Genomic DNA, 12,452 nt, shown 5'->3' with positions numbered 1-12,452 from the left:
AAGTAATAAATAGACGAATTATAATCTTTCATTTTAATAGTACTGGGGATTACATTCCCTGTAGCGGTTAGAAGAGCCCGTGAAAAACCAAACAAAAAAAAAATCATTTTGAGCCGATAAGATCTCTGCAAGAAGCCCGAATTGCCAGAGGGGCGATTACTAGTGATGTGCGATGTACTCTACTGCCACACCTAATCTTAATCCTTCATCAAATTGGCTGGCTTCCCTGGTGTCAGAGATCAAGGGTTGAGCTTTAAGCCCAAACGTGAAAACATGGTCATCAATTGCAAATAAGGTTTGGCGTCTTTGTGATGTCGTTTTTGATTGATATGCTTTGATAGATCGGAGACTTTTTGTGCAATTAAAAAAACTAATGAAGTGCTTGAAGTGAATGAATATTACTTTTTTTATAGGAAAAAGCAACGTTAAACTTTTCATTTATCATGGAACGTTCCTATAATACTTGTTATACACTTTTCCATGCAGCAATTTAATGTTTTGGGTGTAGTTCTTCAAAATAATGGAAAGTTTGATGTGCATGTCCATTTGAAAATTGGCAAAGCGTTTCAAACAGTGGGTTGGATAATCGGACGCTTAAGTCCAGAGATAGTATGATGATTAGAGACGGCCAAAATATGCATCAAAAGATTCCATTTTATAGATGACATCAAATATTGCATAAAAACTGACCAAAATATGCACTTAAACATGCCGTTGAACCTAAAATATGTACTTCAGTATGTATTATGTTATTTAAAATAAAAAAGAAACCTAAGACCAAGAGGCAGGCAGTTGCAAAATTATGCCTAGCGTACTTCACAAACATCTTTTGACCTTGGCAATGAGCTGATCAATGTGAGGGTGCTTGTTGCGGACCATCTTGGCCAACCTGTTGGGAGCGAGCCACTGATTTTTCAAGACATTTCACATTTACATTGCAAACTTTTGATGAAGACCAACTTTATAGTCCTTGGCCTGAAATCCCTTTGAAGTATTGCATCATGCACCTTGTCTGGCTCCCAGCCAAATTCCATCAGCGGCAAAAGCTGATAATGGATTTGCCCAATCTGGCCATACGTAGATCTCTAGACACTGGATGTCGGACGACCAACCACTTGGCTATAATGGTCTCTTGGGAATTGATAGCAAACTAGTTCATTGTACTGTTCAGCCAACCGAGTGGTCGGTCGTCCGACATCCAGTGTCTAGAAATCTATTATCTAAATCTATCAACTTTCCTCCATAAACAACGACTTCCATCTTCACCTCTGCCCAAAAGTTTTTGTACTGCGTGTGACCTCACATTTCACTTTTCCTATTGCACTCAACCAACTCAAGTCAAGTATGGTGTAACATTGCGTTCCGGTCAAATGTCTTATCCTTCTGCCCATTTTGACCACTCATTCTCATACTTATTTGTTTATGATTTTACACTCTTGTTGATACGTTTTATGCATTGACATGCTCAAGAGTCATAATAAGTGATTATTATCTGCATTTAGATTTACTTACGCCAAAAGCCTAAAAAATGCATGAAAGCACGAAATATGCAATGTAAGCAAATAGACCCGCTTTATGAAATAAAATGGATGATGCATATTTTGGCCGTCTTTCATCATGATGCTATTTCTGTACAAGTAAATTGTCCATCCACATCTTGAATATGCCTTGCCAATTTGGGCTCCAATTAGTTCAGCAGGTTTGAAAAAGGTTGAACAAGTCCAAAGATGTTTCACTAGGAACATCACAGGAATGAGAGAGCTCTTGCATTGAAAGAGGCCTGAAAAATTGGGACTGTACATTACTCAAAGGGTCGAGGTATGAAAGATACTCAATACGGTACTTTTTCAAAAGTATTCATGAGCTTTGTCCCAACCCGTGTTTTAGGGTCAACTCTAGTGACCGTAGAGGCTTAGTGCGCGTTTTGAGAGCATCTTTAAGCCCTCGAGAATGCAGGCTAGTTCGAACAATGAAGTCCACTTCTCTTATTTCTCGAGCTCCTTTATTGTATAATTTGCTTCCCGTTCATATTCGTAGGGAATACGTAGGTCTTATTGATCCGGTAGCATCGTTCAAGTAAGATTTGGACAAATTTTTAAGTAGCATTCCAGATCAACCCTACATTCAATTTGCGTTGGTAGACCAAATATATAAAGATTGAAAAGTATCTACTCTTGGGTTACTGAGACTAATATGACCCTGAATGATGACCTTCGGGTCAACTCCTTTGAATATCCCTATATAAAATAAGCAGCCATTGTTATTCAAACTTGTTACTTTCTTCTTTGCAATATTGAAATTTTTGTGAGAAGTCATGGCATTCAAAAAATAGATTATCAATATTGTGGATATCACGCTTAGATGGTATTGCCTTTTAGGGTAGCTTTTGTTGGGTGTAACCTTTGGGATTCATATCATGAAAAAACGAGGGTAGTGAGTACGGTTGCCTCAAGGGCGGCAGGCAATTTTGGAGTTTAAGGGTCGCAGGCACAGATCATCTAACGAGTGGTCGCAGGGGTCGGAGGGGTCGGAGGACACATCTTTTTTTAGCATACAATTTCTCTGCGGTTGCGCGAGAGAGCATAAGTGTTTGGCCTTGTTTTTGCAGTACATTCTACTTTTCCTGCATTTAGCATTTATATTAAAAAATCATTCACTTAATGATTTCTCAATATACCTATGGTTTAATATAAATGTTCCTTTGCTGATCAATAAGTACTTTTAATAGTGTCCGTCAGACTATAAACTATACTAAAATCATTGTTTTAAACTTGAGGTATCTTAAATTCAGGCCATCATGAACCCTCAAATTTCCTTTTGCTGCTCAGAGAAAGAGAAATATAAAATGAAGGATATTTAGAGGCAAAAAAGATTTGAGCAATGTTTGAATATTTTTATCATTACACTTACAAGATGTTAAAATGGGAAGCATTTATTTGACTTTCTCAGAAAAAGGAACAAAACTACTGTGATTTCAATGCTACTTGTTTGGGAAATATATTAAAGGCTTTGTCATTGAAGGGTTGGAACGTCAAAAACATTGTGGGAGGAAAGATCTGTTGAAGATTAGGATTTAAGGGAGATCTTATGCCAGAGCTACAGTATGACGTTAATATGTCTAAAAAGCAGTTGCAATTTGACAATAGTTTGTAAGGTGACATGAAAAGGATGCATGGCCTTCATAAGGTTATTTTTCTTTGAAAATTGTACACTTTGAGAACGTTTTGTCACGCAACATCAAAGAAAATGTGCGCTAAAGCCAACTTAGATGAGAAGTGCGTGAACGTTCAGAGTAACCTTATGCTGAACAAGCGCTTCGTTTTGAAGACGACCATATCGGTATGACACGCCTGGTTTGAACTGAAATTTAGCAAAACAAAAATATAGTTGCATATGGGTGCATTTCAAAAAACCCTCTATTTAAAAGAAACAACTTGGTTGTAATAATAATGTTTATATACTGTTGATAAAAGACCATAAAATAGTTTAAATATACTTCCAGGTAATAAAGACTGCCCTTGTTTATTGGTACTTTTCAGTTAGGTCATCAGGTATGCCTTCATGAAAATAGATAAATATATGTTGGAAAGGTTTGTGCAACAATGACTTGAAAATGTCAAAACCATTTGGTGAATTGAATGGCTTTAATTTCTTTTTAGTAAGAAACTTTGAAAGATCTTGTAGACAGTTGGAGCCTATTTTCATTACATTTGTGTTATCCTTTTTGGCTTACTTGTCTACATTTATTCATTAAACAAATTATTATAGTACATAGTATTATTTTAAATGTGCAATGAAACTCGACCTGATTTAACCTAATGTTACCTCTCTGTTCTGACGCATAAAGCAGGGATGGAGGCCTGAAGGCGGGTTGGAATTTAGTAAAGAATGTTGTGTCCGCTCATTCAGGAATGCCAAATTCGTATCAGTGAATGTTTTTGAATGCCAATATTCTTGTTATTTGATGTTTTCAACACCACTTTCAATTTTTAAGCCACTCTCAATTCCATTTAACTTAACACTTATAAACAAAGGAAATGAATACAAATGAAATTGCACTTACTTCTACCTTCAGTTGAAACTTGGTAAATGGTAGTTCAAGAAAATGCTCTTTATTGCGAGATATTTCTCATTGGATCATAGGTCTTTTTACAATATTTACAATGTTTACAATATATACATCTATTTCGTCCCATTCTGGGTTTGCATCCCTTTTGCCAATCCAGGGTAAGGTTGCATCAATTGTGAATCTCAACCTTCTGAATCAGCTAAATTATTATTTTTTATGGTTGTTGAGACTATAGAATTAAAAAAATCTTGCACCTGATTCATTTTCTTGCTATTTTTTGACAAGAATGAAATAAATACATGACACAGAAAAAGCCGCCGTGGGGGTGAACTGAAGAACCACAGTACAATGGAAACGACGTTTGGAGACCAAAAATCTCATGCTCGTACTCATCTATTATAATGGCTCTAGTTCATTGTATGTCATTTTCCTTCAAAAATTTAGAAATAGAAATGCCATATAAAGTCATAAAACTTGTTAAAATTCTCACAAAATTTTGGAATATTTGCCGCCTACCATTACTTTTAAAATGCAAATCATATTTCATTAGTTTACACGAATAGGTTTCTGAAGCAAAACAAAAAGCCGTCAATGGGCAAAATTGGGAAAGTCAATGTTTGTTTGCACAACATGCACTGTGCAACTTCCTCAGCCAAGAGAAATACCGATCGTTGACTCGAAAAGTAATGAATTTGCCTTTTGTGCTTGAAGGTACAAGTTGTGTGTCAAGATAGGTCATGTTTTTCATATACATGACCGCTTTTATTGGGCTTGTCTTCACGTGGTGGTACAAAAATTACACGCAACCCAAGGGTTTTCCCAATGGTCCCAATTTGGCCTTACCCTTCATAGGCCATGGCTACAAACTGGGCTCCAATGTCGTGGAAAGCTACCACAAATTTCGAGGAAAATATGGGGACATCTTTGGACTCTTCTTGGGTCCATCTAGAATCGTTGTTTTGAACGACTTTGATTCCATTCAAGAATCAGGCTTTCATGACGATTTCTCGGACAGGCCCAAATTTTTACCAGGAATTAAAGGCACTTTGTCGGATGGAGGCGAACCTGGTGTGATATTTTCCAACGGCAAACACTGGTCCGAACAAAGGCGTTTTGCCTTGCGAACATTGAGAGATTTTGGTTTTGGCAAGCTAAAGATGGAAGAAGTTATTGACGAGCAAGTCAACCAATTGTGCTCCGCTTTAGAGGGTATACGCGGTCAACCCATGAGCGTGTTTGGTGTATTCAATACATCTGTTGTGAATGCTCTTTGGACCATAACCACAGGGCAAGGAGTGTGTGCAAATGATCCCAGGATTCAGAGAATTACACAACTGCTAAACGAATTTGACGAGTCCTCAGCTTCGCCGTGGGTTCTTGCAGCGCTCTTGTTTCCCAATATTGAAAGTATTCTATCTAAAATGGGCTTGTGTCAGCTTCAATTTAAAACGGCCCTTTATGAAATTAGAAACGTTTGCAAGCGCCCCATTTTAGAACACGAGGAGACCTTTGATCCCAACAACTTGAGAGATTTCATCGACGCCCATATTCAGAAGCAACGAGAGCCGAATTCAGGTATCAGCTTCCAAGGCAACGATGGAAAATTAAATCTGCAAGTCGTCACAGAAGACCTCTTTGCTGCCGGAAGTTCGACGGTTAGCTTGACTCTGACTTGGGCAGTGCTTTTTTTAGCCAACCATTCAGATGTTCAGACAAAGATTCAAGAAGAGCTGAAGGCAGTCACAGGAGGCAATCGAATTCCAACCAACTCGGAGCGACAAAACATGCCCTTCACCGAAGCCACCATTCATGAGATTCAAAGATTGAGTAACATTGTTCCAAACTCTGTGCCAAGAGAAGCTCGCAAGGACACTCATTTTAGAGGCTACTTCATCCCGAAAGGCACCCAAATCTTCCCCAACCTTGGCGAAGTTCTGATGGACCCCCAGCACTTCTCAAACCCCAAGAAGTTCCACCCGGGTCGCTTCCTTGATGAAAATGGGAAATTTGTGCCCAGTCCGTATGTGATCCCTTTTGGGTTGGGCAAGAGACGATGCCTGGGCGAGACTTTGGCCAGAGTTGAGCTCTTCAAATTCTTTACTGGAATTGTCGATCACTTCAAGGTTGAAAGGCCCAGTAAGGATTTGCTCAGCGAAGATCGGTCCCCATTATCAGCCAACCGGCCCAATCACTTTGAAGTTTGTTTTGTTACACGTACGTAACTACCCACATGATATTTGTCTCGAATGGCAAGCATTGAACCCAGACTTGGCCCCAAATCTCCTAAATGTGAAACCAATTGTCGGCACAATAATCTAAAAAAAAGTCCGATGAGACCTACTCTCGCAATAAAGGATATTTTATTTGATGAAACAATGACGCAAAAAATGATGACTTTGCCAAAGACATTTAGTTTTTACAGACAGTTTATCATCCTTTTGAGGACTGTAACTTGATGGAAGGAACCACATATTGATGGACAGATTAAGTTGCACTTAGAGAAGGCATTTCTGCTTCCTTCGTTCTGACAGCAATTGTAGCCCTTTCTTGGAATTGTGACCATGCGCTTAGAATTTTTACGATTTAAAGCAAGGATTCATTTGTGGCTTCAAAAATTGTCATATGAGGTTTCGATGAAGAGCCAATTGTGGATAAATGATGTAGTAGTATACGCACTGCGTACTGCAAAAGACCAAGGACGACAATGTACAAAACCATAATATGAGGTAAGGTCCTAGAATACCTATCCTCCTCCTTCCTAAAACTTAGGGTATTAAAATCCTAAAAATACTAAAGCGAATGGAAGAAGGAACGAGCACATAGTTTGACTCCTGCCGTATTATATCAAATGACGTCACCCACCTAGCAACTGGATGCTTCGTAATGCCCAAGTGTTGATCTGAAGTTGATCATGACGGCATACCCCAAAATCAGTACGGGTTTCCAGCGCACTTTGGCTTTAAAATTTCATGTAAAAGACTCAAAATATTGTGTAGCTTATCTTTAAAAATTTGAACAAGGCAAAAGCATCCTCGCTAAACAGATTCTTGGAATTAGACTTCTCTTTCGAAAAATCGAAAAACTCTTTTTTCGATTTTTCGGCAATCTGCCAGCATCGAAATACCGAAAAAATGTTTGATCTTTTTCCCACCCATTCACCGGGCTCAAGCACTCCTTAAGGTCCATAATGAGTAAATGTCCCACTAAAGGTTGGGGTTTAACATTTGGAAAAGTATTAAGACGAAAAAAGACTGAAATGTAAACATTAATGTATGTACGGTTTTCCTATCCAAAATATTTACGCCCAAGATTAGTATGCTCGGAAAGAACTCCGAATATGAATGCTTTCTGGTTGCTGATATATAATAGCTGAGTGGTCTGATGTATCCAAGGCGGCACAGTTCCCCAGAGGATGTTAGTTCCAATCTCGCCTTTGGAAGACATCCTGATAAAGGGGGAATTGTGGTGCAGCGATTAGAGAAGTTTTCTTTCATGTGAAAGGTCGCTGGTTGGATTCTCCTCCCTGACCTTTCTCATGGAGACTTCTGTTCCATAATTTAGCTAAAATTAAGAGAAAAATGGAAGCCTTTGACAATTGGAGTTTGTGGTGCTTGCTAAAAATTCTGATTTCTTTATGATTGATTACACTGGTTGATTGCACTGGCTTTTATTTCCTCAAATTGCCTTTAAAATGGTCCATGTGGTATTAAGGTTTAGGGAGTGCCAGATATGTCTTTTCTCTCCAAATATCGTAGAAAAATGCTTTTCTACGGTCCTTTTCATTGGGGGAAACAGCGCCCTCTGCCTGGTCTAGGTGCGGACAAACAAACGTAGAAACGAGAGAACACGCTTTAAGATGCCAGATTTCATCAAGGGATTATTAGACGAACAATATTTCACAGGTTTTTGATGAGCAGCTTTTAAAACATCACTATCTCTAGAATTAGATTTAGTTTCTTAGGATAATTTAAAAGAAAAAAACAATCACAAAAAGTCGCTGGTATGCTACAAGTGTACAAGATATAGCTCCTTGTTTATTTTTCAATTTAGAGGTCAAAAGCGCTAATAATTTTACTTTTTTAGGATTTGAAAGGTCTCTCAGAAGATTTGGTGGTCGATATATGGTGTTTGAATATTTCAACAATAAGATGTTCACCGAAAAATACCTTGTTCTTATGAGGCATCTTAGAGCGCATTCTTGTCCTTTTACGTTTGTTTGTCCGCAAGGAGAGAAGGCCATAGAGGAAGCAACTCCTATGCCTGGAGAGTGCGATGAGAGCTGGCCAGGCGGACTAGTTTTCGAGTGAATGAATGTCAGCTGACCGGCTGCTTGGGTATAGTTTCTGATTGTAGAGGCGCTGCTTTCCATCAGCTAGAATTGCACTGTCCACTGGTTACCGATTCAGCTGCAGTAACAAACCACAACAAACTCGATTTTTACTCTTCTATGTCACTTCTTCTATGAGAAGGCAGAGGAGAATGAAAAGGGCTATTGCCCGGCGCTTTTGGTGGTGGCATGAAGCACATTTGTAAACAAGAAAATGTTCGGCAAAGATGAAATGGTTATCCATATCAAAATCAACTAGAAATGGGTAGAACTACAGAACTACGGCGCCAAGTTTTGTAACTGACTGAAACCAACGTGTGGTTGTGGCAGAGAATGACTCAAACTACTGGAGTCAGCAATCTTAACTTTACATTTGAAAGTAAGTAATAGTATATGAATGACAAAATGACGTGCTCTTTCAAGGGGCAAAGACTTTACAGTCGCAGTGTAGTACCCAACACACTTCCTTATACTTCGATGATATTTTTCGGTAATTTTTCGAAAAATGGAAAAGAGCTCTTCAATCCGGACGGTCCGATCAAGACTTGAGCATGTACGTCCGTACATTGCTTTCTGCTAGAGGGCCCTCTACTTTCTGCCAACATTGCCGATGTTTTTGGGCGCATTTTTCCACTCTTAAGTTTTATAGGGTAAATCCAATGCCAAAAAAGCGAGAACATTATATGTGTCCACAGATCTATGCAGGGTTATGATCTATGTTATCCAGGCCAACCGACTCAGTCATCCACCATTCATTGGGGTCCATTCTCATGCCACGATTCCCGCCTGAACGGGATGCAATTTCGCGGCCGCCATACTTCATATCTGAAGACTTGATCGAGTTAAGTGAATCTGTGAGTCAAGTCAGGCGATTTACCCAGGCCTGGCATGCAATCCAGCCCAGATAAGACGAATCCGGCTCGAATCCCCTCTAACTCTGGCTGTGCATTGGTCCGTATGTCTCTCTCTACGTTATCCTACGTAAATGCACGCATGCACGCATGCACTCTCCAGTCTCTTCTGCTGATAGATTCATGGCTGACGGCTGACTGACTGACTGATCGATCAAGTGCGGGCGGCGTGTTTTCTTCAAGTGATACTAACCTCAATCATGGCCGTCTCCTTGATGGCATCGCCCATTATATTTTGATGATCAAGCTCTTTGGTGCTCGTTCAATTGGCTGGCGGTATCGTGACCGCTGGATTGGGGATAGATTCTAGGCTCTGGCGACTGGTGTGCTTCCCATGAGATGAGTACAGTTCGGGTGACTCATCCGCCATCCATCCTCCCCCCTGGTACTGGTGGTAGTCATCGAGTTGTGTGAGCGGTTTCTTACACTCGCTCATTCATTACGCCCATTTAGTAGCATGGCCTCGTTAAAGTCGCCTTTGATCGTGGCCTTGGAGCCCATCATCCCTTTCAGCGACTGTCTGACGGACTCGCCGCGATTTCGTCAGAGCCTCCAGGCTAATGAGGATAACCTCGACGACCTCGAGACCCGTCTGGAGAAGCTCTTGAAAGCCAATGCGGCCATGGCTGAGGCGGGCAAGCATTACGTCAATCAACAAACCCAGTTCCTGGCTGCCCTCTGGGAGATGAACGCCCATTTCGCGTCTAGTCTCCCTCGGGGTGGGGCTCGTACTCCGGCCCCGCCGCCTCAACCCCCGTTGGCCGACACCTTGGTTCACCTGAACAAGTTGGCTCAGAATGTGCAAGAGATGATCAAGCTCCAGAATTCGGTGGTGGGGCGGGCTTCGGAGGCCCTGGCTCATGATTTGACCAAGTTTCTGCGGGATGACGTCAAACAAATGAAAGACACTAAAGGCTATTTCAACAAGATCTCCAATGACCTGGATTCGGCCTTGCAGAAGAACGCCACCGTGTCCAAAAGTCGTCCGGGCGATGTGGAAGATGCGGCCAATCTACTCACGGCCACGCAGAGCTGCTTCCGCTACACCACCATGGACTACGTGTTCCAGATCACCATGTTGCAAGCTAAGAAGAAGCACGAGGTCTTGAAGTCCTTGCTGGCCTTCCTCATCACCTACGGCGAGTTCTTTGAGCGGGGCTCGGGCGCTTTCACGGATTGGCAATCCGATAAACAGTCTTTGGGCGGGCACATCATGGATCTGCAACAGGTGTCATCGAGATTGGAGAAGCACCTGGAGAAACGACACACCCACGTGAGTCAGGGCAGTCACAATGAGATTGAGGTGCCCGCCGCCGGACGGCACGATGTGAAACTCGAAGGCTATTTGTTCAAACGCGGCCAGAATGCGTTCCGGATCTGGAACCGACGGTGGTTCTATCTACAGGTGAGGTGTTACGGGCTCAATTGGGTGGATCTGGAGGCTAGGGAGTTTAAAATGGGGTGGTAATTTTCAGAATAACAAGCTTCTGTACTCGAGACGATCGGGTGAAGATGCCACGGTTATGGAAGAGGATCTCCGGATTTGTTTGGTACGACCCTTGATGGATATCGATCGTCGATTCTGTTTCGAAATCATTTCGCCCACCAAATCGCACATCTTGCAAGCCGATTCGGATGAGATCGCCAAGGTAGGTTTAGATAACGAAGTGTGTATTCTGAAATCGGTGAAATCTATCTTTTCCCGCAGAAATGGATCACATGCCTCCAACAGGGCATTTCATCGGCTCTTCAGGAGACCATTCAGGAGGCAAAGAAACATGGGCCTGAGGAACAACTGCGGTGGGACGACTCGGACCCCGAGGATTCCCAAGAACCCAAGGCTACGTCCTCGTCGAGTCCGGCTAAAAATGGAAAGTCAAAGCAATGTGCCAAACAAATCCTTCTCATCCCTGGTAAGATATTGCCCTCGATTGGAATAACCCATCCATGCAAATGAACTCTCATTTTCGAAGCCCAATTCAAACGATTTTTTTTCACTTGCCTGAATGAACATTGTCTACGGTTTCACGATGAAGAAGAAATCCAAGCCCAGCTTTGAGCGGATGGAAATGAAATGTGATCCAAAAGCTTCTTCTTTCCCTTTGTCATCCCTCAACTCAAACCTTCTGTATTTGCAAATTCCCCGGGGGAAGAAGACAAATTTAGAGAAAAACTTGAAATGAGATACCCGCCAGTTGGAAGGAAATGTCAAATGTACCGTAATCTAACTACCTGACAAAGCCATACGATTCCATCTTTTAGGTAATGAAACGTGCTGCGATTGTGGCTCGGCACAACCTCAATGGGCCTCGATTAATTTGGGAATAACCCTTTGCATTGAATGCTCCGGGGTGCATCGGGGGTTGGGGGTTCATGTCAGCAAAGTGCGTTCCATTACCCTGGATGCTTGGGAACCGGAAATCCTGAAGGTCATGGCTGAATTGGGCAACACAATCTCGAATCTGATTTTCGAGGCTGAGGTCCATGAAATCGTGGCCAAACGCGCCAAGCCCTCTTCCGATGGGCCCGAGCGGGAAAATTGGATCAAGGCCAAGTATGTGGCTAAGGCTTTCATTCGCTCCAAAGTTCTGGAACAAGGGTCCGACGGCTCAAACTCGGGCATTTGGACCGTACGCAAACTCCGACGTCGTAGCCGGACCTCGGGTGCGAAAGGGGAATCCTCCTCGTCTAAGGAAAATCGAGACACGGATGAGAAGGACGAAGACACGACGCAATCCGGCAAGATCAATGCCGAGCATCTCATCTTCGGCAGCTCTCTTGGGGAGCATCGTGTTGCCAGTGTGGAACTCGATAGCGATCAAGAGTCAACGGATGGCGAGGATGGAACCTCCATGGCGGATCAAGCCTACATCGAGGCCATGCTGGCCGAACTCACGCCTGACCATCTACTTTACCGTGCGTCTCGTGTTCATAATTTACCTGTCATGAGCCAAGCCCTGGCCTTGGGTGCTAATCGTGACTGGGATGCCCCCAATGGCTCGGCCGTGATCCATCAGTCCATCCTGAGTGGATCGATCTTGGCCTGTGNGGTGCGAAAGGGGAATCCTCCTCGTCTAAGGAAAATCGAGACACGGATGAGAAGGACGAAGACACGACGCAATCCGGCAAGATCAATGCCGAGCAC

At 42.2% G+C, this 12,452-nt stretch overlaps 2 protein-coding genes across 2 annotated transcripts in view; both read left to right on the top strand.

The window, feature by feature from the left end:
• The first annotated feature begins 4,662 nt into the window (after window positions 1–4,662).
• Window positions 4,663–6,445, top strand: LOC131888968 (cytochrome P450 2C15-like). The gene has a single exon (XM_059237939.1). It carries the CDS (start codon window positions 4,807–4,809, stop codon window positions 6,289–6,291), a length of 1,485 nt encoding a protein of 494 aa, XP_059093922.1. The 5' UTR covers window positions 4,663–4,806; the 3' UTR covers window positions 6,292–6,445.
• A 2,766-nt stretch (window positions 6,446–9,211) lies between these two features.
• The window catches only part of LOC131887593 (arf-GAP with coiled-coil, ANK repeat and PH domain-containing protein 2-like), a 3,609-nt gene continuing 368 nt past the window's right edge, over window positions 9,212–12,452 (top strand). The window contains exons 1-4 of the mRNA XM_059236219.1: window positions 9,212–10,712; window positions 10,783–10,956; window positions 11,016–11,220; window positions 11,570–12,357. Coding sequence (XP_059092202.1) covers window positions 9,765–10,712; window positions 10,783–10,956; window positions 11,016–11,220; window positions 11,570–12,357 — 2,115 coding nt within the window. The 5' untranslated portion in view covers window positions 9,212–9,764. The remainder of the gene's footprint in view (window positions 10,713–10,782; window positions 10,957–11,015; window positions 11,221–11,569; window positions 12,358–12,452) is intronic.

This window comes from Tigriopus californicus, chromosome 10, assembly GCF_007210705.1.
Source record: "Tigriopus californicus strain San Diego chromosome 10, Tcal_SD_v2.1, whole genome shotgun sequence".
Lineage (NCBI taxonomy): Eukaryota > Metazoa > Arthropoda > Copepoda > Harpacticoida > Harpacticidae > Tigriopus > Tigriopus californicus.
Note: the sequence above shows the minus strand (reverse complement) of the source record. Positions and strands in the feature narration are given on the sequence as shown.

Coding starts and splice junctions, on each gene's coding strand:
- LOC131888968 (XM_059237939.1), top strand. CDS start 4,807: ATGTTTTTCATATACATGACCGCTTTTATTGGGCTTGTCTTCACGTGG.